Here is a 22,065-nt window from a genome sequence, read left to right as displayed (position 1 = left end):
GACTCAATGTCACCTGAGATGGAAATACCCCGCAAAGAGCGTTTGACGTCTCCGGTTCCATTCCGTGATCGAACAAATGGAGGAACTCAAAGATTGGAGGAACTCAAAGATTGGAGGAACTCAAACATTGGAGGAACTCAAAGATTGGAGGAACTCAAAGACTGGAGGAACTCAAAGATTGGAGGAACTCAAACATTGGAGGAACTCAAAGACTGGAGGAACTCAAAGATTGGAGGAACTCAAACATTGGAGGAACTCAAATGTTGGAGGAACTCAAACATCGGTGATAAAAGCAACAACGAAGCTCATCAAATTTGAGCCCAAAAGACGCGGAGAGCCAACGGGAAGGGTCTACGTTGACTTCAACGGAAGGAGCGTAACGTGCGGATCTTTTTCCCTCTTTATCTTCTGGAATTTAAAGAAGAACTTCTCACTTTTTGACCGGACTCCTAAATCGGAGATGAAAAAAAAATCCCGTAACGTGCGACGTGGAGAGGTCTTGAGAGCGTTGGGGCAGAATCGAGGCCAGGCTGAGGTCAGGAAGGTGCTTCGGCGTCTGCCGTCACTTCTCCCAAGCGCAGCCCTGGGTGCTGCGGCTCTGTGACCTCTCCCCTTCCTGGGGGTGAAAAGAACCGCGTTGGGGTGAAACGAGGTCACGTTGGGGTGAAACGAGGCCAAAATGGGGCTTAGAAAGCTGGAGGTTCCTTGCTAGGCCTCCAAGAACCTTGGGGTTCAGGCGACCACATCCTTTCGGAGGCAACCAGAGGACCCCAGATGTTTGGGTGCCCACCCAGCAGCTCATGGAGACCCAAAGGTCAACCCAAGACCCTACTGGGCCCCAGATGTTTCTTTGGGTGCCCACCCAGCACCTCATGGAGACCCAAAGGTCAACCCAAGACCCTACTGGACCCCAGATGTTTCTTTGGGTGCCCACCCAGTATGTCACAAGGACCCAAAGGTCAACCCAACACCCTACTGGGCCCCAGATGTTTGTTTGGGTGCCCACCCAGCACCTCACAATGACCCAAAGGTCAACCCAAGACCATACTGGGCCCCAGATGTTTGGGTGCCCACCCAGTACCTCATGGAGACCCAAAGGTCAACCCAAGACCCTACTGGGCCCCAGATGTTTAGGTGCCCACCCAGCACCTCACAGGGACCCAAATGTCCATCCAACACCCCATGGAGACCCAAGTGCCCACTCAGCCCTCAGAAGAACCCAAATACCCACCCAACACCTGATGGACGCTGAAGTGCCCACCCAGTCCCCAGAAGGACCGAGATGCCCACCCAACACCCCATGGAGACCCAAGTGCCCACCCAACACCCCATGGAGACCCAGATACCAACCCAACACCCCATGGAGACCCAAGAGCCCACCCAACATCCCATGGAGACTCAGATACCCACCCAACACTCCATGGAGACCCAAGTGCCCACCCAACACCCCATGGAGACCCAAGAGCCCACCCAACTCCCCATGGAGACTCAGATATCCACCCAACACTCCATGGAGATCCAGATACCCACCCAACGCCCCCCCCCATGGAGACCCAAGTGCCCACTCAAAACCCCATGGAGACCCAGATACCCACCCAACACCCCATGGAGACCCAAGTGCCCACCCAACACCCCATGGAGACTCAGATACCCACCCAACACACCATGGAGACCCAAGTGCCCACCAACATCCTATGGAGACCCAAGTGCCCACCAACATCCCATGGAGACCCAAATGCCCACCCAACACCCCATGGAGACCCAAATGCCCACCCAACACCCCATGGAGACCCAAGTGCCCACCCAACAGCCCCCATGGAGACCCAAATGCCCACTCAAAACCCCATGGAGACCCAAGTGCCCACCCAACACCCCATGGAGACCCAGATACCCACCCAACACCCCATGGAGACCCAAGAGCCCACCCAACACCCTATGAAGACCCAAGTGCCCACCCAATGCCCCCCATGGAGACCCAAGTGCCCACCCAAAACCCCATGGAGACCCAGATACCCACCCAATGCCCCCCCATGGAGACCCAAGTGCCCATCCAACACCCTATGGAGACCCCAGTGCCCACCCAAAACCCCATGGAGACTCAGATACCCACCCAACACCCCATAGAGATCCAAGAGCCCACCCAACAGCCCATGGAGACCCAGATATCCACCCAACACCCCCCCATGGAGACCCAAGTGCCCACCCAACACCCCACGAACGACCCAGGCATTGCGGTGCCCTTACGGTGACCCCGGAGATGTTGATCTCGGTGGTGGGCATCTCCTGGGGCTGCTCTTGTCGCCCCAGTGCCCTCACCCAACGCCGGTACTGCTCCATCACCTGTGGACGGCACCCAGAGCTGTGTCCCCGAGTGTCCCCACCCCCCCTTTCCCCCCAGCCGGATCTTCACCTGCCGGTTGAGGACGCAGTGCACGAGGAAGATGAAGGCTCCTTGCAAGCTGTTGACGATGGTGAAGATGAAGGCCACCGCGATATTGTCCGCCTGGACCTGCAGAAAGCCAAGGCCCCACGTGCAGCCCAGGATGCAGATGTGCGCCAGCGCCTTGAACGTCATCAACCTGACGGAACGCCCGATTTCGCTCTCCTTTACCACCCCAAAGCCCATCCCAGATGTTCTTCCTCTTCCTCAGAAGAACTCAAGGCCATTCCCACCGACGTCAAAACCCACCGGGTGCTTTTGAGGGCCGTGACGTCGGCGTTGAGGGAGGAGAGTTTGTCCCGTAGGGTGCAGAGGGTGGTGAGAAAAAACAGCAAATTCACCTGGGCAGAAAGCGAGGGGAAAAAATGGGCATTTTTGCAAAACTCGGCTCCACCGGGTGGAAAATTGAGGTGAAAAAGGGTCAACGTTCTGCGCCGGGGTGTGACCTTCACCGAGAACACGCAGACTGGGGGACGTTTGCTCCGCGCTGTCCTTAAATAGGTGGATCGGCTCTTTTTTTTGGATGGAAAAGGCTGAAATTTGGGATTTATGGGGGAAGAGCTGTGGCCACAGCTGTAAATTTGGGGTGGAGAGGGGGCGGTGGTGGAAAAACCCATGGTGAACGCAACCAGGTGGTCAAAAAAGACCCAAAGCAGCAGTTCAAGCGGACTATGGAGCGTCTCCCAGGTTGCATCCATGGCTGAGGTCAGTTGGATGAAGTTCAACCACACCAAGTGATGGGACTTGGGTCACATCAACCCCATCAACGCTCCAGGCCTGGAGAAGAGCTGCCTGGTGGGAAGGGACCTGAGGGGGTTGGTCAACAGCAGCTGAACGTGAGGCAGCAGTGGCCCAGGAGGCCAAGAAGGCCACCAGCATCTCGGCTTGGATCAGCCATGGGGTGGCCAGAAGGTCCAGGGGAGGGATGGTCCCCCTGGGAAGGCCACACCTCGAATCCGGGGTTCAGGTTTGGGTTCCTCACTCCAAGAGGGACATTGAGGGGCTGGAGAACATCTGGAGAAGGGAACGGAGCTGGGAAGGGTCTGGAGAGCAGGAGAAAGGGCTGAGGGATCTGAGGGGGGTTTGGGCTGGAGAAGAGGAGGCTGAGGGGAGACCTCATGGCTCTGAGCAGCTCCTGAGAGGAGGTTGTGGTGAGGTGGGCGCTGGGCTCTGCTCCCCAGGAACGAGTGATGGATGAGAAGAAATGGCCTCAAGGTGCCCCGGGGGAGCTTTAAGTTGGACATTAGGAATGATTCCTTCATGGAAAGAGTGGAGAAGTGTTGGAAGGGACGTGGTGGAGTCCCCATGCCTGGAGGGGTTCAAAACACGTGGAGCTGTGGCACTTGGGGTCAGGGTTTGGTGGGCTGATGGTCGGAGTGGATCTTAGAGGGCTTCTCCAAGCTCCACGATTCCAGGATCCTCTGAGGTGTGACCTCCCCGGGTGCCCACAGCCTTTGTTAATCCCATCCATAAAGGGAAGTCTGAATTTGCTCCTTTTCCTCCCGATTTCCACCTCCTTCCCGCGGCGAAGCACCCACCAGGACGATGACACAGACGGGGCCAAGGAAGCTCCAGATGAAGTGTCTCTCCATGCTCAACCAGCAGCTGGAAAAGAAACCCCAGGAAAAATGGGAAGCGTGTGTGAAAATCCCCAAACCTGGAGACCGCGGCACCGCTTTTTTTGGGGTGGTTTAGGCAAAACGCCCAACGTTCTCCATCAAAGGTCCCACCCAGCGTGGTGGAGCCCAGCCCAGGCGCTGGTGGGACTCACTAACGCTCAGTGCCGTAACCGCCAGGATGGACGGCAGCGGAGATGGCCACCACGATGGCCGGCACGCCGTAGCCCACGGGGTAGATGTATCTCTTCCTGAAGCGACTTGCGTTGGTGTAGTTGAGGACACGCAGGTTCCTGATGGTGAGGAAGAGGTGCAAACCCTCCAGGAACATCCAAGCGAAGCAAGCGAGGAAGAGGTAGTGGAGGAAGCCCGCCGTGATGGCACACACCAGCTGGATGGGGGACAACAAGGCCATGATAGGCTTCCCGTTGGCAGCACGGTGTGGCCTGGAGGAGGTGGTGGTATCTCCGGTACTTGGAGATCTTCCACACACCCCAATGTGGCCTTGAGGAACGTCAAGGAGGTGGAAATGCTTTGGGCTGGGGGCAGAGCGGAGATGTCCAAAAGTCTCTTCTATGCCATAGATGGCTCCACCCACCCAGAGGAAGAAGGGGGTCAACAGCTTTGGGGAAGTCCAAGTGGGTGGACCTGCTTGAGGGTGGTGTGAGGCCTCCAAATCTCCCGTTCAACCTCTAATTCAGGTGCTTTCACTCACCTGAAGGGAGATGGGAACCACCAGCTCTGAAGAACCTCAACTAGGTGGACCCACTTGGAGCAAAGATTGGTCTGGAGACTTCCGAACATCCCATTCCGCTTCCTTTATCCTGGAATTCAGGTGCTGACACCCACCCAGAGCAAGTGGGGAACCAACAGCCTTGAAGAACCTCAACTAATGGGCTTCGAGTTGGGGTTGGAGCAAAATGAGGAGCAGAGGAGCCCCTGATGGACTCAAGGAGGCTCAGGGAGCCCCTGATGAATCCAAAATGCTGAAGGAGATCCTGAGGACCCTGTAGAGGCTCCAAGAAGCTCAAAGAGACCCTGAAGGCCCCAAGATGCTCCAGGAGACCCCAAGAAGCTCAAAGAGACCCTGAAGGCCCCAAGAGGCTCCAGGAGACCCCAAGAAGCTCAAAGAGACCTTGAAGGCCTCAAGATGCTCCAGGAGACCCCAAGAAGCTCAAAGAGACCCTGAAGGCCTCAAGATGCTCCAGGGGACCCCAAGAAGCTCAAAGAGATCCTGAAGGCCTCAAGATGTTCCAGGAGACCCCAAGAAGCTCAAAGAGACCTTGAAGGCCTCAAGATGCTCCAGGGGACCCCAAGAAGCTCAAATTGAACCTGAAGGCCCCAAGGTGCTCAGGGGGACCCCAAGAAGCTTAAATTGATCCTGAAGGCCCTAAGGTGCTCCAGGGGACCCCAAGAAGCTTAAAGAGACCTTGAAGGCCCTAAGATGCTCCAGGAGACCCCAAGAAGCTCAAAGAGACCCTGAAGGCCCTGAGATGCTCAAGGGGACCCCAAGAAGTTTAAAGAGATCCTGAAGGCCCTAAGGTGCTCCAGGAGACCCCAAGAAGTTTAAAGAGACCCTGAAGGCCCCAAGATACTCCAGGAGACCCCAAGAAGCTCAAATTGATCCTGAAGGCCCTAAGGTGTTCCAGGGGACCCCAAGAAGCTCAAAGAGACCTTGAAGGCTCTAAGATGCTCAAGAGGACCCCAAGAAACTCAAAGAGATCCTGAAGGCTCCGAGATGCTCAGGGGGACCCCAAGAAGCTTAAAGAGATCCTGAAGGCCCTAAGGTGCTCCAGGGGACCCCAAGAAACTCAAAGAGATCCTGAAGGCTCTGAGATGCTCCAGGGGACCCCAAGAAACTCAAAGAGATCCTGAAGGCTCTGAGATGCTCAAGGGGACCCCAAGAAGCTTAAAGAGACCCTGAAGGCCTCAAGATGCTCCAGGAGACCCCAAGAAGCTCAAAGAGATCCTGAAGGCCTCAAGATGCTCCAGGAGACCCCAAGAAGCTCAAATTGATCCTGAAGGCCCTAAGGTGCTCCAGGAGACCCCAAGAAGCTTAAAGAGACCTTGAAGGCCCTAAGATGCTCAAGGGGACCCCAAGAAACTCAAAGGGATCCTGAAGGTTCCAAGATACTCCAGAGGACCCCAAGAAGCTCAAAGAGACCTTGAAGGCCCTAAGATGCTCAAGGGGGCCCCAAGAAGCTTAAAGAGATCCTGAAGGCCCCAAGATGCTCAGGGGGACCCCAAGAAGCTTAAAGAGATCCTGAAGGCCCCAAGATGCTCAGGGGGACCCCAAGAAGCTTAAAGAGACCCTGAAGGCCCCAAGATACTCCAGGAGACCCCAAGAAGCTCAAATTGATCCTGAAGGCCCTAAGGTGCTCCAGGGGACCCCAAGAAGCTTAAAGAGACCCTGAAGGCCCTAAGATGCTCAAGGGGACCCCAAGAAGCTCAAAGGGATCCTGAAGGCTCCAAGATACTCCAGAGGACCCCAAGAAGCTCAAATTGATCCTGAAGGCTCTAAGGTGCTCCAGGGGACCCCAAGAAGCTCAAAGAGACCTTGAAGGCCCTAAGATGCTCAAGGGTACCCCAAGAAGCTCAAAGAGACCTTGAAGGTCTCATGATGCTCCAGGAGACCCCAAGAAGCTCAAAGAGATCCTGAAGGCTCCGAGATGCTCAGGGGGACCCCAAGAAGCTCAAAGAGATCCTGAGGGTCCCAAGGTGCTCCAGGAGACCCAGAGGAGCCCATACCTGGTTGGTGGTGCGGGTGACGGCCACGAGGAAGAGGAGGTCGGCAGCGAAGAGGCAGATGCTGAGCTGGAGGTGGAGGGTGACGCTGACACTCCAGAGCGAGCGGCACAGGACGAAGGTGACGATGGCGAGGAAGAGGCAAAGCAGCGACACCGACAGCCCCACGTAGGTCACCACCGTCAGCGCGAAGCTCTCCTGCGGGCGACACCACCCTCGTGACACGTCACCTTCGGGGAAGGAAGAGGACACCTCCAAACACGGGTGTTGGAAGGGGACCGTACCGTCACGGGGTGGATGGCCGTGAGGATGGTGAAGGTGGAGAAGTGGGTGCAGGCGCAGATGGAGTGGAAGGTGTCACCTCCGACGCGGGTGCAGCCCAAGGGTGTCCAACGGCCTTCGGTGCCCACCGTCTGCCACGAGACGCAGCGCGGCTCCTCGCCCGCCCGCAGCGCCTGCGCGGCGCGACACGGTCCGTGGTGGAGTCACCGCGTCCGTTCCACCACCGCTGCGGGTGCGGAACAGGACCCAGAGGTGCCGGCTCGGGTTTGCACCCAGGAGGGGATGTCCTCCACCCGGAATTGGAGCCGGATCCGGATTTGCACCCGGATTGGGATGCGGGGGCTCCAGATTTGCACGGGATCCAGGTTCGCACCGGGACTCGGATGCACCGACCCTCAATTTATGTGGGGTTTGAATTTACACCAGGGTGGGGACGCCCTGATCCCGGTCTTGCACCACGATCCGGATTTACACCGGGATGGAGGCGCACCAACCCCAGATTTGCACAGGATCCGGATTTACACCGGGGTGGGAATACATTGACCCCAGATTTGCACAGGATCCGGATTTACACCGGGGTGGGAATATATTGACCCCAGATTTGCACAGGATCCGGATTTACACCGGGATGGGAATACATTGACCCCAGATTTGCACAGGATCCGGATTTACACCGGGATGGGAATACATTGACCCCAGATTTGCACAGGATCCGGATTTACACCGGGATGGGAATACATTGACCCCAGATTTGCACAGGATCCGGATTTACACCGGGATGGGAATACATTGACCCCAGATTTGCACAGGATCCGGATTTACACCGGGATGGGAATATATTGACCCCAGATTTGCACAGGATCCGGATTTACACCGGGATGGGAATACATTGACCCCAGATTTGCACAGGATCCGGATTTACACCGGGATGGGAATACATTGACCCCAGATTTGCACAGGATCCAGATTTACACCGGGGTGGGAATATATTGACCCCAGATTTGCACAGGATCCGGATTTACACCGGGATGGGAATACATTGACCCCAGATTTGCACAGGATCCGGATTTACACCGGGATGGGAATACATTGACCCCAGATTTGCACAGGATCCGGATTTACACCGGGGTGGGAATATATTGACCCCAGATTTGCACAGGATCCGGATTTACACCGGGATGGGAATACATTGACCCCAGATTTGCGCAGGATCCGGATTTACACCGGGATGGGAATACATTGACCCCAGATTTGCACAGGATCCGGATTTACACCGGGGTGGGAATATATTGACCCCAGATTTGCACAGGATCCGGATTTACACCGGGATGGGAATACATTGACCCCAGATTTGCACAGGATCCGGATTTACACCGGGGTGGGAATATATTGACCCCAGATTTGCACAGGATCCGGATTTACACCGGGGTGGGAATATATTGACCCCAGATTTGCACAGGATCCGGATTTACACCGGGGTGGGAATATATTGACCCCAGATTTGCACAGGATCCGGATTTACACCGGGATGGGAATATATTGACCCCAGATTTGCACAGGATCCGGATTTACACCGGGATGGGAATACATTGACCCCAGATTTGCACAGGATCCGGATTAGCGTCAGGATGGGGAGGCACTGGTCCCAAATGAACACCAGATCTGGATTTGGACCGTGAGGAGGATGCACCAACCCCAAATTTGACCAGGATCCAAATTTGCACCAGGATCCAGATTTGCACCTGGATTGGGATGCAGAGACCCAAAATTTGCACAAGATCCAGATTTGCACCCTGGGACGGAGATGCTCCAAGTCTGGATTGACCCTGGCTCCAGATTTGGACCAAGATGGGGACGTACCACATCTGGATTTCCATCAGGATGGAGATGCTCCAAGTCTGGATTGACCCTGGATCCAGATTTGGACCAAGATGGGGACGTACCACATCTGGATTTCCAATAGGATGGGGATGCACCAAGTCTGGATTGACCCTGGATCCAGATTGGGACCAAGATGGGGACGTACCACATCTGGATTTCCATCAGGATGGGGACACACCAAGTCTGGATTGACCCTGGATCCAGATTTGGACCAAGATGGGGATCTACCACATCTGGATTTCCATCAGGACGGGGATGCTCCAAGTCTGGATTGACCCTGGGTCCAGATTGGGACCAAGACAAGGATGCACCAACCCCTAATCGACCCCGGGATGAGGATTCACTCCAAATTTCCCATCCCCACACTCCACATTTGCACCTTGGAGATCCCTGAGGTCAACCCCACCATGAGTTGGGCCGACGTTCTTTGGTGCCACCAACCGTGTTGCGTTCCTCGTGCCAAAGCCTTCCTGGTGTAAATCCCTTCTATAGGATGGGTTGGGTTGGAAGGGACCTCAAAGCTCATCCGGTGCCACCCCTGCCACGGGGACACCTCCCACCGGATCAGGAGCTCCGAGCCCCATCCAACCTGGCCGTGAGCATCTCCAGGGATGGGGCAGCCACGGCTCCTCTGGGAACCTGGGCCAGGGGTTCTTCAACCTCACGGTGAAGAAGTTCCTCCTTAAGTCCAGCCCCAAATCTTCTCCTCTCCAGTTTGTCGCCGTTCCCCTTCATCCCACCCCAAGTCCTTCTCCTCAGGGCTGCTCTCCATCCCATCATCCCCCATCCTGGATGGAAACCGCCCCGACCCAGGGGTAGGACCTTGCCCGTGGCCTCGAGGAACCTCCTGAGGTTCTCCAGCCCCACTTCTCCATCCAGAGGTCCCTCTGGGTGATATCTCATCCTTCTGGTGTGGAACTGCCCCCCTGGGCTTGGGGTCACCTCCAAACGGGCTGAGGACGCCCTCGATCTCACTGTCGAGATCATTGATGGAGATATCAAACAGCGCTGTCCCAGTAGGGACCCTCGAGGGTCACCACCGGTGGTGGATCTCCATCGGGACTTGGGGCCGTTGGCCACCGCTCTTGGAATACGACCACCCAACCGGTTTCTTCTCCACCTCAACGTCCGCCCATCCGACCCATCTCTCTCCAACGTAGAGAGACGGATGTTGTGGGGACATCCCCACCCCTCGCAGCCCCCCAAGTGCCCGTGAAGCCCCCCAAGACCCCACCACCCACCGTGAGGTGCCGCAGGCTGATGTTGAAGGGCACGTTGAAGGTCACCCCAGGTTTCCCCACGGTGCCTCCCACCACGCGGGAGTTGAGCCTTTCCCGGTGCAGATCCGCGACGTCGCTCAGCACCTTCTCCACCTCTTTGTAGACGATGAAGGCCACCGCCCGTGTGCCTGCAAGAAGAACCGGGTCAAAACCAAAGAACCACCCCAAAACCACCAAATTTGGGGGGGTTTGAGCTTTTCCTTTCTCAGCGGCGCCGTGGCCGTACCTGCCTGGGCGATGCTCACCACCTCCTGGCAGCTGATGGTCAGGTTCTGCTCTCCCACCACCAGCACCAGCGTGACCTGAGGGCACTTGTCCTGCACCACCTCCACCACGGCTTCTGATTTGGGGGGAAAAAAAGGCTTTTTGGGGGGTTTCTTAACCTACTTTGGGGGCCATAGGGCTCACGCAGAGCCCAGAGGGTGGATAGGGAGATGCCACCAAGCTGGTTCTTGGGGTTCTTGGGGTTCTTAGGGTTCTTGGGGAGGCTACCAAGGGGGTTCTTGGGGTTCTTGGGGTTCCTGGGGAGGCCACCAGGCTGGTTCTTGGGGTTCTTTGGGTTCTTGGAGAGGCCACCAGGGGGTTCTTGGGGTTCTTGGGGAGGCCACCAAGGTGGTTCTTGGGGTTCTTGGGGTTCTTAGGGTTCTTGGGGAGGCCACCAAGGTGGTTCTTGGGGTTCATGGGGTTCTTGGGGTTCTTGGGGAGGCCACCAAGGTGGTTCTTGGGGTTCTTGGGGTTCCTGGGGTTCTTGGGGTGGCCACCAAGGTGGTTCTTGTGGTTCTTGGGGTTCTTGTGGTTCTTGGGGAGGCCACCAAGCTGGATCTTGGGGCTCTTGGGGTTCTTGGGGTTCTTGGGGCTCTTGGGGTTCTTGGGGTTCTTGGGGTTCTTGGGGTTCTTGGGGAGGCCACCAAGGTGGTTCTTGGGGTTCTTGGGGTTCTTGGAGTTCTTGGGGAGGCCACCAAGGGGGTTCTTAGGGTTCTTGGGGTTCTTGGGGAGGCCACCAGGCTGGTTCTTGGGGTTCTTGGGGTTCTTGGGGTTCTTGGGGAGGCCACCAAGCTGGTTCTTGGGGTTCTTGGGGTTCCTGGGGAGGCCACCAAGCTGGTTCTTGGGGTTCTTGGGGTTCCTGGGGAGGCCACCAAGCTGGTTCTTGGGGTTCTTGGGGTTCTTGGGGAGGCCACCAAGCTGGTTCTTGGGGTTCTTGGGGTTCCTGGGGAGGCCACCAAGCTGGTTCTTGGGGTTCTTGGGGTTCTTGGGGAGGCCACCAGGCTGGTTCTTGGGGTTCTTGGGGTTCTTGGGGTGGCCACCAAGCTGGTTCTTGGGGTTCTTGGGGTTCTTGGGGTGGCCACCAAGCTGGTTCTTGGGGTTCTTGGGGTTCTTGGGGTTCTTGGGGAGGCCACCAAGGGGGTTCTTGAGGGGCTGCAAGGATTTGCGGGGGCTGCAAAGGTTTTGGGGGGCTGCAAAGCTTTTGAGGGGCTGCAAAGCTTTTAGGGGGGCTGCAAGGATTTGGGGCATTGCAAGGGTTTTTGGGGGGGCTGCTGCCATGGTTTTAGGGGGCTGCCATGGTTTTAGGGGGCTGCCATGGTTTTGGGGGGGGCTGCAAAGGTTTTTTGGGGGGCCTTCATGCTTTCGGGGGTCCCTGCGGGGGTGCTGAGGTACCCATGACGGTGGTGTTGAAGCTGAGGGGCGCAGAGGCCGAACCCCGAAGGGCCGTTTGCAGCACGAGGGCTTCGGTGCTGAGAAACAGAAGCGCAGTGCGGTCCGGGCCGAGCGCCTCCCGGGACATATCCTGAACCGCCCCGAGCAGAGCCTGCGCCGGAACACGGGGGGTCAGGGGGGACACGGGGTGGACACGGGGTGGACACGGGATGGACACGGGGTGGACACGGGATGGACACGGGGTGGACACGGGATGGACACGGGATGGACACGGGGTGGAGATGGGATGGACACGGGATGGACACGGGATGGACACGGGATGGAGATGGGATGGAGATGGATGGAGATGGATGGAGATGGATGGACACGGGATGGACACGGGATGGACACGGGGTGGACACGGGATGGACACGGGATGGATGCGGGATGGACACGGGATGGACATGGGATGGACACGGGATGGACACGGGATGGACACGGGATGGAGATGGATGGAGATGGGATGGAGATGGGATGGAGATGGGATGGAGATGGATGGAGATGGGATGGACACGGGATGGACACGGGATGGACACGGGATGGACACGGGGTGGAGATGGGATGGACACGATGGGATGGACACGGGATGGACACGGGATGGACACGGGATGGACACGGGATGGACGCGGGATGGACACGGGATGGAGATGGGATGGACACGGGATGGACACGGGATGGACACGGGATGGAGATGGATGGAGATGGGATGGAGATGGGATGGAGATGGATGGAGATGGGATGGAGATGGATGGAGATGGGATGGAGATGGGATGGAGATGGATGGAGATGGGATGGACACGGGATGGACACGGGATGGACACGGGATGGACACGGGATGGAGATGGGATGGAGATGGGATGGAGATGGGATGGACATGGGATGGACACGGGATGGAGATGGGATGGAGATGGGATGGAGATGGGATGGAGATGGGATGGACACGGGATGGACACAGGATGGAGACGGGATGGACACGGGATGGAGATGGGATGGAGATGGGATGGAGACGGGATGGAGATGGGATGGAGATGGGATGGAGATGGGATGGAGATGGGATGGAGATGGGATGGAGATGGATGGAGATGGGATGGACACGGGATGGACACGGGATGGACTCAGGATGGAGATGGATGGAGATAGATGGAGATGGGATGGAGATGGATGGAGATGGATGGAGATGGGATGGAGATGGATGGAGATGGATGGAGATGGGATGGAGATGGATGGAGATGGATGGAGATGGATGGAGATGGGATGGAGATGGGATGGAGATGGGATGGAGACGGGATGGAGATGGGATGGAGATGGGATGGAGATGGGATGGAGATGGGATGGAGATGGATGGAGATGGGATGGACACGGGATGGACACGGGATGGACTCAGGATGGAGATGGATGGAGATAGATGGAGATGGGATGGAGATGGATGGAGATGGATGGAGATGGGATGGAGATGGATGGAGATGGATGGAGATGGGATGGAGATGGATGGAGATGGATGGAGATGGATGGAGATGGGATGGAGATGGGATGGAGATGGGATGGAGACGGGATGGAGATGGGATGGAGATGGGATGGAGATGGGATGGAGATGGGATGGAGATGGATGGAGATGGGATGGACACGGGATGGACACGGGATGGACTCAGGATGGAGATGGATGGAGATAGATGGAGATGGGATGGAGATGGATGGAGATGGATGGAGATGGGATGGAGATGGGATAGAGATGGATGGAGATGGATGGAGATGGGATGGAGATGGGATGGAGATGGGATGGAGATGGATGGAGATGGGATGGAGATGGATGGAGAGGGGATGGACACAGGATGGACTCAGGATGGACACGGGATGGAGATGGATGGAGATGGATGGAGATGGATGGAGATGGGATAGAGATGGATGGAGATGGATGGAGATGGGATGGAGATGGATGGAGATGGGATGGAGATGGGATGGAGATGGATGGAGATGGATGGAGATGGGATGGAGATGGGATGGAGATGGATGGAGATGGATGGAGATGGGATGGAGATGGGATGGAGATGGATGGAGATGGGATGGAGATGGGATGGAGACGGATGGAGAGGGGATGGACACAGGGGCCACGGGGGGAGCGCACACGCGTGTGGGGGTGAACACGGGACACGCGTGTGCTCGCGTGTTACCTGCAGGTTCTCCGGCGTTGGCTCCGCGCAGGCGTTCAGGAGGTGCCGAAAGCAGCTGGAGGCGCCGGAGGGGGTCTGGGGGGGCAGGAGAGCCGCCGTCTGTCTGTCTGTCTGTCCGTCCCTCCTTCCCGCTGTCCGTCTGTCTGTCCCCACACCTCTCCTGCCGTCCATCCCTCCCTCTGTCCCACCAGTCTTCCGTCTGTCCCTCCTTCCCTCCTTCTGTCCTTCTGTTCATCCGTCTGTCCCTCCATCCAGCCCTCCTCCTGTCCGTTTGTCTGTCCCTCCGTCCATCCGTCCTTCTACCCCTTTATCCTTCCTTTTGTCCATCCATTCGTCCCTCCTTCCATCTCTCCTTCTGTCTCTTCATCACTCTTGTCCGTCTGTCCTGCTTTCCATCCGTTTCTCCATCCCTCCCTCCTTCCGTCCGTCTGTCCCTCCGTCCAACCCCCCTTCTGTCCGTCCATCTGTCTGTCCGTTTGTCCCTCCATCCAACCCTCCTTCTATCCATCCGTCTGTCCACTCCTCCTTCTGTCCATCTGTCTGTCCATCTGTCCCTCCATCCAACCCTCCTTCCATCTGTCTGTCTGTCCCTCCATCCAACCCTCCTTCCGTCCATCCGTCTGTCCATTCCTCCTCTTGTCCGTCTGTCCCTCCGTCCAACTCTCCTCCTGTCCATCCGTCTGTCCGTTCCTCCTCTCTTCTGCCTGTCCCTCCATCCAACCCTTCTTCCATCTGTCTGTCTGTCCTTCCATCCAACCCTCCTTCTGTCTGTCCATCTGTCTGTCCCTCCATCCAACTCTCCATCTGTCCCTCCATCTGTCCATTCCTCCTCTTGTCCATCTGTCCCTCCGTCTGTCCCTCCATCCAACCCTCCTCCTGTCCATCCGTCTGTCCATTCCTCCTTCTGTCTGTCTGTCCCTCCATCCAACCCTCCTCCTGTCCATCCGTCTGTCCGTTCCTCCTCTCTTCTGTCTGTCCCTCCATCCAACCCTTCTTCCGTCTGTCTGTCTGTCCTTCCATCCAACCCTCCTTCTGTCCATCCATCTGTCCCTCCCTCTGTCCATTCCTCCTCTTGTCCGTCTGTCCCTCCATCTGTCCCTCCATCCAACCCTCCTTCTGTCCATCCGTCTGTCCATTCCTCCTCTTGTCCGTCTGTCCTTCCATCCAACCCTCCTCCCGTCCATCCGTCTGTCCATTCCTCCTCCCGTCCGTCTGTCTGTCTGTCCCCCATCCCTCCGTCCGTCCGTCCGTCTGTCCGCACCCGGGGGTCCCCGCAGGCGCTCGTGGCCTCCTCCGCGCTGGGGACTCTGCACGTGGGCTTCGCTTTGGGGCTGAACTCTGTGCATTTGGGTCAGTTTGGGGCCTCTCGGGGGGGTCATCACCCCCACAATGAGGGTGTGGGGTCCAAATGGGGGATAAAGGGTTAAAGGGGGGGGGGAAGGAAAATGGGGTGTTTGGCCCCCCCTTACCCGGGGAGGGGGTGGTGGAGGGGGTCGGGGGGGCGTTGGACCACCGCAGGCAGCAGCTGCGCAGGGAGCACCGCTGGGGGGGGGGCGCAGGGAACTGGGGGGGCGGGGGGGGGGAAAGGGGGGGACATGGGGGGAGATGTGGGGGGAAAAGGGGGGGACATGGGGGGAGATGTGGGGGGGGAAAGGGGGGGGACGTGGGGGGGACAAAAGGGGGAGATGTGGGGGGAAAGGGGGGGACATGGGGGGAGATGTGGGGGGAAAGAGGGGGGACGTGGGGGGACAAAAGGGGGAGATGTGGGGGGAAAGGGGGGGACATGGGGGGAGATGTGGGGGGAAAGAGGGGGGACGTGGGGGGACAAAAGGGGGGGATAAAAGGGGGGGACATGGGGGGAAAGAGGGGGGACATGGGGGGATAAAAGGGGGAGACGTGGGGGAAGGGGGGGGACATGGGGTGGATAAAAGAAGGAGACATGAGGGAAAGGGGGGGACATGGGGGGACAAAAGGGGGGACGTGGGGGGGACAAAAGAGGGGGGACAAAAGGGGAGACATGGGGAAAGGAGGGGAACATGGGAGGACATGGGGGGGACATGGGGGGGACAAAAGGGGGGGACATGGGGGAAAATGGGGGGACATGGGGGGACAAAAGGGGGGGATAAAAGGGGGGGACATGGGGGGAAAGAGGGGGGATAAAAGGGGGACAAAAGGGGGGGATAAAAGTGGGGGACATGGGGGAAAGGGGGGGACATGGGGGGACAAAAGGGGAGATGTGGGGGGGAAAGAGGGGGGACATGAGGGGACAAAAGGGGGAGACGTGGGGGAAAGGGGGGGACATGGGGGGGATAAAAGGGGGGGACATGGGAGAACATGGGGGGGACAAAAGGGGGAGATGTGGGGAGAAAGGGGGGGACAAAAGGGGGAGATGTGGGGGGAAAGAGGGGGAACATGGGGGGACAAAAGGGGGGGATAAAAGGGGGGGACATGGGGGAAAGGGGGGGACATGGGGGGACATGGGGGGGATAAAAGGGGGGGACATGGGGGAAAGGGGGGACATGGGGGGACAAAAGGGGGGATAAAAGGGGGGGACATGGGGGAAAGGGGGGGACATGGGGGGACAAAAGGGGGAGACGTGGGGGGAAAGAGGGGGGATATGGGAGGACATGGGGGGATAAAAGGGGGAGACATGGGGGAAAGGGGGGACATGGGGGGACATGGGGGGGATAAAAGGGGGAGACGTGGGGGAAAGGGGGGACATGGGGGGACATGGGGGAAATGGTGAAGGGATGTGAGGGGACAGGGAAGGAACATGGGGGGCAAAGGGGGGACATGGAGGACAGAGGGGGGCCAAGGGGAAGCAAAAGGGGGGACAAGGGGGGGGCAGGACCCAGGGCTGAGCCTGATCCCCCCCTTGTCCTGCTGTGACCCCCCCAACGCTCCCCAATCTCTCACAGCCCCCCAAGTCCTCACAGCCCCCCCTTCACAGCCCCCCAATCTCTCACAGCCCCTCAGAGCCCCCCCAACCCCCCCCAATCGCTCAGAGCCCCTCACAGCCCCCCCCAAACCCCCCCAGACCTCCCAAGCCCTCAGAGCCCCCCCAAACCCCCCCCAACCCTTCAGAGCCCCCCAAACCCCCCCCCCAGACCTCCCAACCCCTCAGAGCCCCCCCAAACCCCCCCAAACCTCCCTACCCCTCAGAGCCCCCCAAACCCCCCCCAAACCTCCCTACCCCTCAGAGCCCCCCCAAACCCCCCCAAACCTCCCTACCCCTCAGAGCCCCCCAAAACCCCCCAGACCTCCCAACCCCTCACAGCCCCCCCAAACCCCCCCAGACCTCCCAACCCCTCAGAGCCCCCCCAGACCCCCCCAACCCCTCAGAGCCCCCCCAAACCCCCCCAGACCTCCCGACCCCTCAGAGCCCCCCAAACCCCCCCAGACCCCCCAACCCCTCAGAGCCCCCCCAAACCCCCCCAAACCTCCCAACCCCTCAGAGCCCCCCAAACCCCCCCAGACCTCCCAACCCCTCAGAGCCCCCCCAAACCCCCCCAGACCTCCCAACCCCTCAGAGCCCCCCAAACCCCCCCCAGACCTCCCAACCCCTCAGAGCCCCCCCAAACCCCCCCCGCCCCCCCCACACTCGTTTGGTAGTTCTGGGGGAAGAGGCTCAGGAGGTGGCACAGCCCTGGGGGGGGGGGGGGGGGCACAGGGGGCCATCAGCACCCCAGATTTCCCCCCCCCCCCCAATTTCCACTCCCTCATAGGTCTCCAACCCCACTTTTGGGGGTCAAACCCCTCTTTTTTTTGGGGGGGGGGGGGAAGCTCCAACTCCACTTTCATTTCTCAATATCCCCTTTTTGGGGGGGTCAAACCATCATTTTGGGGCTCAACTCCCCCTTTTGGGGGTAAACATCCCCTTTTGGGGCTCTGTTGTGGGGTGAACCCCTTCTTTTGGGGGCTCAACGCCCTCCTTTTGGGGCTCAGTCTTCCCCCATCGGGGCTAAATCTCCCCTTTTTTGGGGCTGACCCCCCCTTTTTGGGGTTCAACATCTCATTTAGGGGCTTCAAACCCCCCCATTAGGGCTCCAAATCTTCTTTTGGGGGGGTCAAATCCCTCCTTTTTGGGGTCAAATCCCTCCTTTTTGGGGTTAAATCCCTCCTTTTTGGGGTTAAATTCCTCCCTTTTGGGGTTAAATCCCTCCTTTTTGGGGTTAAATCCCTCCTTTTGGGGTTCACTCCACCCATATGAGAGCTCAGAACCTCTTTTGGGGAACTCCCCCCCCCCCCCCCAGGAGGGGTCACCCCCCCCCTACCCCCCCCTTTTTTGGGACTCAATTCCTCTTTTGGGGCCTCAATTCCCCTTTTTTGGGGCTCAACCCTCCCCCCTCGGGGCTCAAACCCTTCTGTTTTTGGGGCTCAAAAGCCCATTTTGGGGTTCAACCTCTACCCCCCCCCAAAGCCAAACTCACCATTTAAGGTCTCCCCCCCCCCCATTTAAGAGCTTAACCCCCCCCCCTTGGCTCCAGAAATCCCATTTTGGGGCAATTTCATCCCATTTTGGGCTGTTTTGCGCTGCTGCTCTTACAGCCCTGATGAATTTCCATCTGTGCCTCAGTTTCCCTTTTCCCACTGTTTCACCCCAAAATACCCGCCAGGTTGGGGGGGGGGGAGGGTAGGGAACAACTCACCCCAGAATAAGGCGTTGGGGGGGGGACATCCCATGATGGGAGACAGAAGAGGGGACCCCCGTTGTCCCCGCGGTGCCGGTGGCAGACGGAAGCGGCGCCGGATGGCCCCGAAACCACTGAGCAGCCCCAAAAACCACTTCCCCCTCGACCCATCCCTCCACCCTCGCGGTGTGGGCTGAGGCCGGAGGGTGCTCATAGCACCCAACAGTGGTGGTGGGGCTCCCCCCGCTTGGGTTCCCTTGGAGATGTTGACCCCGTGGCCTCGTTCCCACCTGGACAACTGGGTCCCTTCATGGAGACATCAACCTGGAGACATCAACCCCATGGTCTCATCTCCATCTGGACATCTGGGTCCCCTCCTGGAGACATCAACCCCATGGTCTCATCCCTGGAGATGTCAACCCCATGGTCTCATCTCCATCTGGACACCTGGGTCCCTTCCTGGAGACATCAACCCCATGGTCTCATCCCCATATGGACATCTGGGTCCCCTCCTGGAGACATCAACCCCATGGTCTCATCTCCACCCAGACATATGGGTCTCATTCCTGGAGATGTCAACCCCATGGTCTCATCCCCATCTGGACAACTGAGTCCTTTCTTGGAGACTTCAACCTGGAGACATCAACCCCATGGTCTCATCCCTGCCCAGACATCTGGGTCTCTTCATGGAGACATCAACCCCATGGTCTCATCTCCACCTGGACACCTGGGTCCCTTCCTGGAGATGCCAACCCCATGGTCTCATCTCCATTTGGACACCTGAGTCCCTTCCTGGAGACATCAACTCCATGGTCTCATCCCCATCTGGACAACTGTGTCCTTTCTTGGAGACTTCAACCTGGAGACATCAACCCCATGGTCTCATCCCTGCCCAGACATATGGGTCCCTTCCTGGAGACATCAACCCCATGGTCTCATCCCCATCTGGACACCTGGGTCCCTTCCTGGCGACATCAACCCCATGGTCTCATCTCACCTGGACACCTGGGTCCCCTCCTGGAGACATCAACCCCATGGTCTCATCCCCATCTGGACAACTGGGTCCTTTCTTGGAGACTTCAACCTGGAGACATCAACCCCATGGTCTCATCCCTGCCCAGACACCTGGGTTCCTTCCTGGAGACATCAACCCCATGGTCTCATCTCCACCCAGACATATGGGTCCCCTCCTGGAGACATCAAGCCCATGGTCTCATCTCCATCTGGACACCTGGGTCCCTTCCTGGAGATGTCAACCCCATGGTCTCATCTCCACCCAGACATATGGGTCTCTTCCTGGAGACATCAACCCCACGGTCTCATCCCTGGAGATGTCAACCCCATGGTCTCATTCCCACCTGGACAACTGGGTCCCCTCCTGGAGACATCAGCCCCATGGTCTCATCCCTGGAGACATCAACACCATGGTCTCATCTCCATCTGGACACCTGGGTCCCCTCCTGGAGACATCAGCCCCATGGTCTCATCCCTGGAGATGTCAACCCCATGGTCTCATCTCCATTTGGACACCTGGGTCCCCTCCTGGAGACATCAACCCCATGGTCTCATCTCCCCCCAGACATCTGGGTCCCCTCCTGGAGACATCAGCCCCATGGTCTCATCCCTGGAGACATCAACCCCATGGTCTCATCTCCATCTGGACACCTGGGTCCCCTCCTGGAGACATCAGCCCCATGGTCTCATCTCCACCCAGACATATGGGTCCCTTCCTGGAGACATCAACCCCATGGTCTCATCTCCACCCAGACACCTGGGTCTCTTCCTGGAGATGTCAACCCCACGGTCTCATTCCCAGAGATGTCAACCCCATGGTCTCATCCCCATCAGGACAACTGTGTCCTTTCTTGGAGACTTCAACCTGGAGACGTCAACCCCATGGTCTCATCTCCACCCAGACACCTGGATCCCCTCCTGGTGAAGGTGACCCTATAAAATCTTGTTTGTGTCCCCTCTCTGGACACTCAGGTCCCTTCCTGGAAACATCAACCATGTGGTCTCATCATTGCTTGGACATCATCTGGATCCCTTTCCTGGACACCATCTGGATCCCTTTCCTGGACACCATCTGGGTCCCTTTCCTGGACACCATCTGGGTCCCTTTCCTGGACACCATCTGGATCCCTTTCCTGGACACCATCTGGGTCCCTTTCCCGGACACCATCTGGGTCCCTTTCCTGGACACCATCTGGATCCCTTTCCTGGACACCATCTGGATCCCTTTCCTGGACACCATCTGGATCCCTTTCCTGGACACCATCTGGGTCCCTTTCCCGGACACCATCTGGATCCCTTTCCCGGACACCATCTGGATCCCTTTCCCGGACACCATCTGGATCCCTTTCCTGGACACCATCTGGATCCCTTTCCTGGACATCATCTGGATCCCTTTCCTGGACACCATCTGGATCCCTTTCCCGGACATCCGTGTCCCTTCCCGGAGACATCGACCATCGCTGCCTGAATTTCTGGGTCTGTTCCCAGAGGAACCGATTGCACAACGTTGACCTCGTTGTCCGTGCAGATGTTTGTGTCCTTTCCTGGAACTCCCAAGCCCGTGGTGTCCTCCCCCACCCAACTGCTCGTGTCCTACAAACCCCAACCCTGCAGCTCATCCTCATCCTCGTTTATTGTCCCTCCTGGGCAGGAAGAGGCATAAATTAAGGAAGAGAAGGTTGGGAAGGGTTCGTGGTGGCTTCAGGGAGGGGATGCAGGTGGTGGGACGCAAGGTGGTGGGTGGGATGGGGGTTCATGGTCAGCAGTACTCTGAGTAATCTTCCTCCACGTAGTTCGCGGGGAACCAGCCAACCTGGGAGAAGAAGGACGGGTCAGGAGGAGGAGGACACGTAGGGAGGAGGAGGACACGTTGGGAGGAGAAGGACACGTTGGGAGAAGGAGGACACGTAGGGAGGAGGAGGACACCTTGGGAGGAGGAGGACACGTAGGGAGAAGGAGGACATGGGAGAAGGACATGTTGGGAGGAGAAGGACATTTTGGGAGGAGAAGGACATGGCAGAAGGAGGACACAGGAGAAAGGAGGACATGTTGGGAGGAGGAGAACATGGGAGAAGGGCATGTTGGGAGGAGGAGGACACGTTGGGAGGAGAAGGACACGTTGGGAGGAGGAGGACACGTTGGGAGAAGGACGCTTTGGGAGGAGGACATGTTGGGAGAAGGACACGTTGAGAAGAGGACGTGTTGGGAGAAGGAGGACACGTTGGGAGGAGGAGGACATGGGAGAAGGAGGACACGTTGGGAGGAGGAGGACATGGGAGAAGGAGGACACGTTGGGAGGAGGAGAACATGGCA

At 58.0% G+C, this 22,065-nt stretch overlaps 2 protein-coding genes across 3 annotated transcripts in view; both read right to left on the bottom strand.

The window, feature by feature from the left end:
- Positions 1–45: 45 nt before the first annotated feature.
- On the bottom strand, positions 46–18,825 carry LOC104063124 (putative adhesion G protein-coupled receptor E4P). Of its 2 annotated transcripts, none has more exons than XM_054051901.1 (15): positions 18,757–18,820; positions 17,709–17,753; positions 15,369–15,445; positions 14,108–14,182; positions 11,901–12,051; positions 10,471–10,584; positions 10,206–10,372; positions 7,086–7,256; positions 6,805–6,999; positions 4,212–4,447; positions 3,979–4,045; positions 2,690–2,781; positions 2,411–2,579; positions 2,245–2,340; positions 46–616 (listed from the first exon to the last, which is right to left on the bottom strand). In XM_054051901.1, the coding sequence occupies exons 1-15, from the start codon at positions 18,788–18,790 to the stop codon at positions 563–565; spliced, it is 1,743 nt and encodes a 580-aa protein (XP_053907876.1). In that variant the 5' UTR covers positions 18,791–18,820; the 3' UTR covers positions 46–562. The 2 variants fall into 2 exon arrangements, 1 of the variants encoding a protein (XP_053907876.1); XR_008447439.1 differs by having other exon boundaries at positions 574–616; positions 2,411–2,509; positions 18,757–18,825.
- A 2,578-nt stretch (positions 18,826–21,403) lies between these two features.
- VAV1 (vav guanine nucleotide exchange factor 1) overlaps positions 21,404–22,065 on the bottom strand; it is a 32,571-nt gene continuing 31,909 nt past the window's right edge. The window contains exon 27 of the mRNA XM_054051779.1: positions 21,404–21,565. Coding sequence (XP_053907754.1) covers positions 21,512–21,565 — 54 coding nt within the window. The 3' untranslated portion in view covers positions 21,404–21,511. The remainder of the gene's footprint in view (positions 21,566–22,065) is intronic.

The sequence above is a fragment of the Cuculus canorus genome, chromosome 30, assembly GCF_017976375.1.
Source record: "Cuculus canorus isolate bCucCan1 chromosome 30, bCucCan1.pri, whole genome shotgun sequence".
NCBI lineage: Eukaryota > Metazoa > Chordata > Aves > Cuculiformes > Cuculidae > Cuculus > Cuculus canorus.
This window is presented reverse-complemented; position numbering and strand designations above follow the sequence as displayed.

Bases quoted from the DNA above. Each gene is read 5' to 3' on its own strand.
- LOC104063124 (XM_054051901.1), bottom strand. From the start codon at position 18,790: ATGGGATGTCCCCCCCCCAACGCCTTATTCTGGG. The intron at 15,446-17,708 runs GTGTGGGGGGGG...CCAAATGCACAG, and splicing joins CCCCCAGAACTACCAAACGA to AGTTCAGCCCCAAAGCGAAG. The intron at 7,000-7,085 runs GTACGGTCCCCT...TGTCGCCCGCAG, and splicing joins CGGCCATCCACCCCGTGACG to GAGAGCTTCGCGCTGACGGT.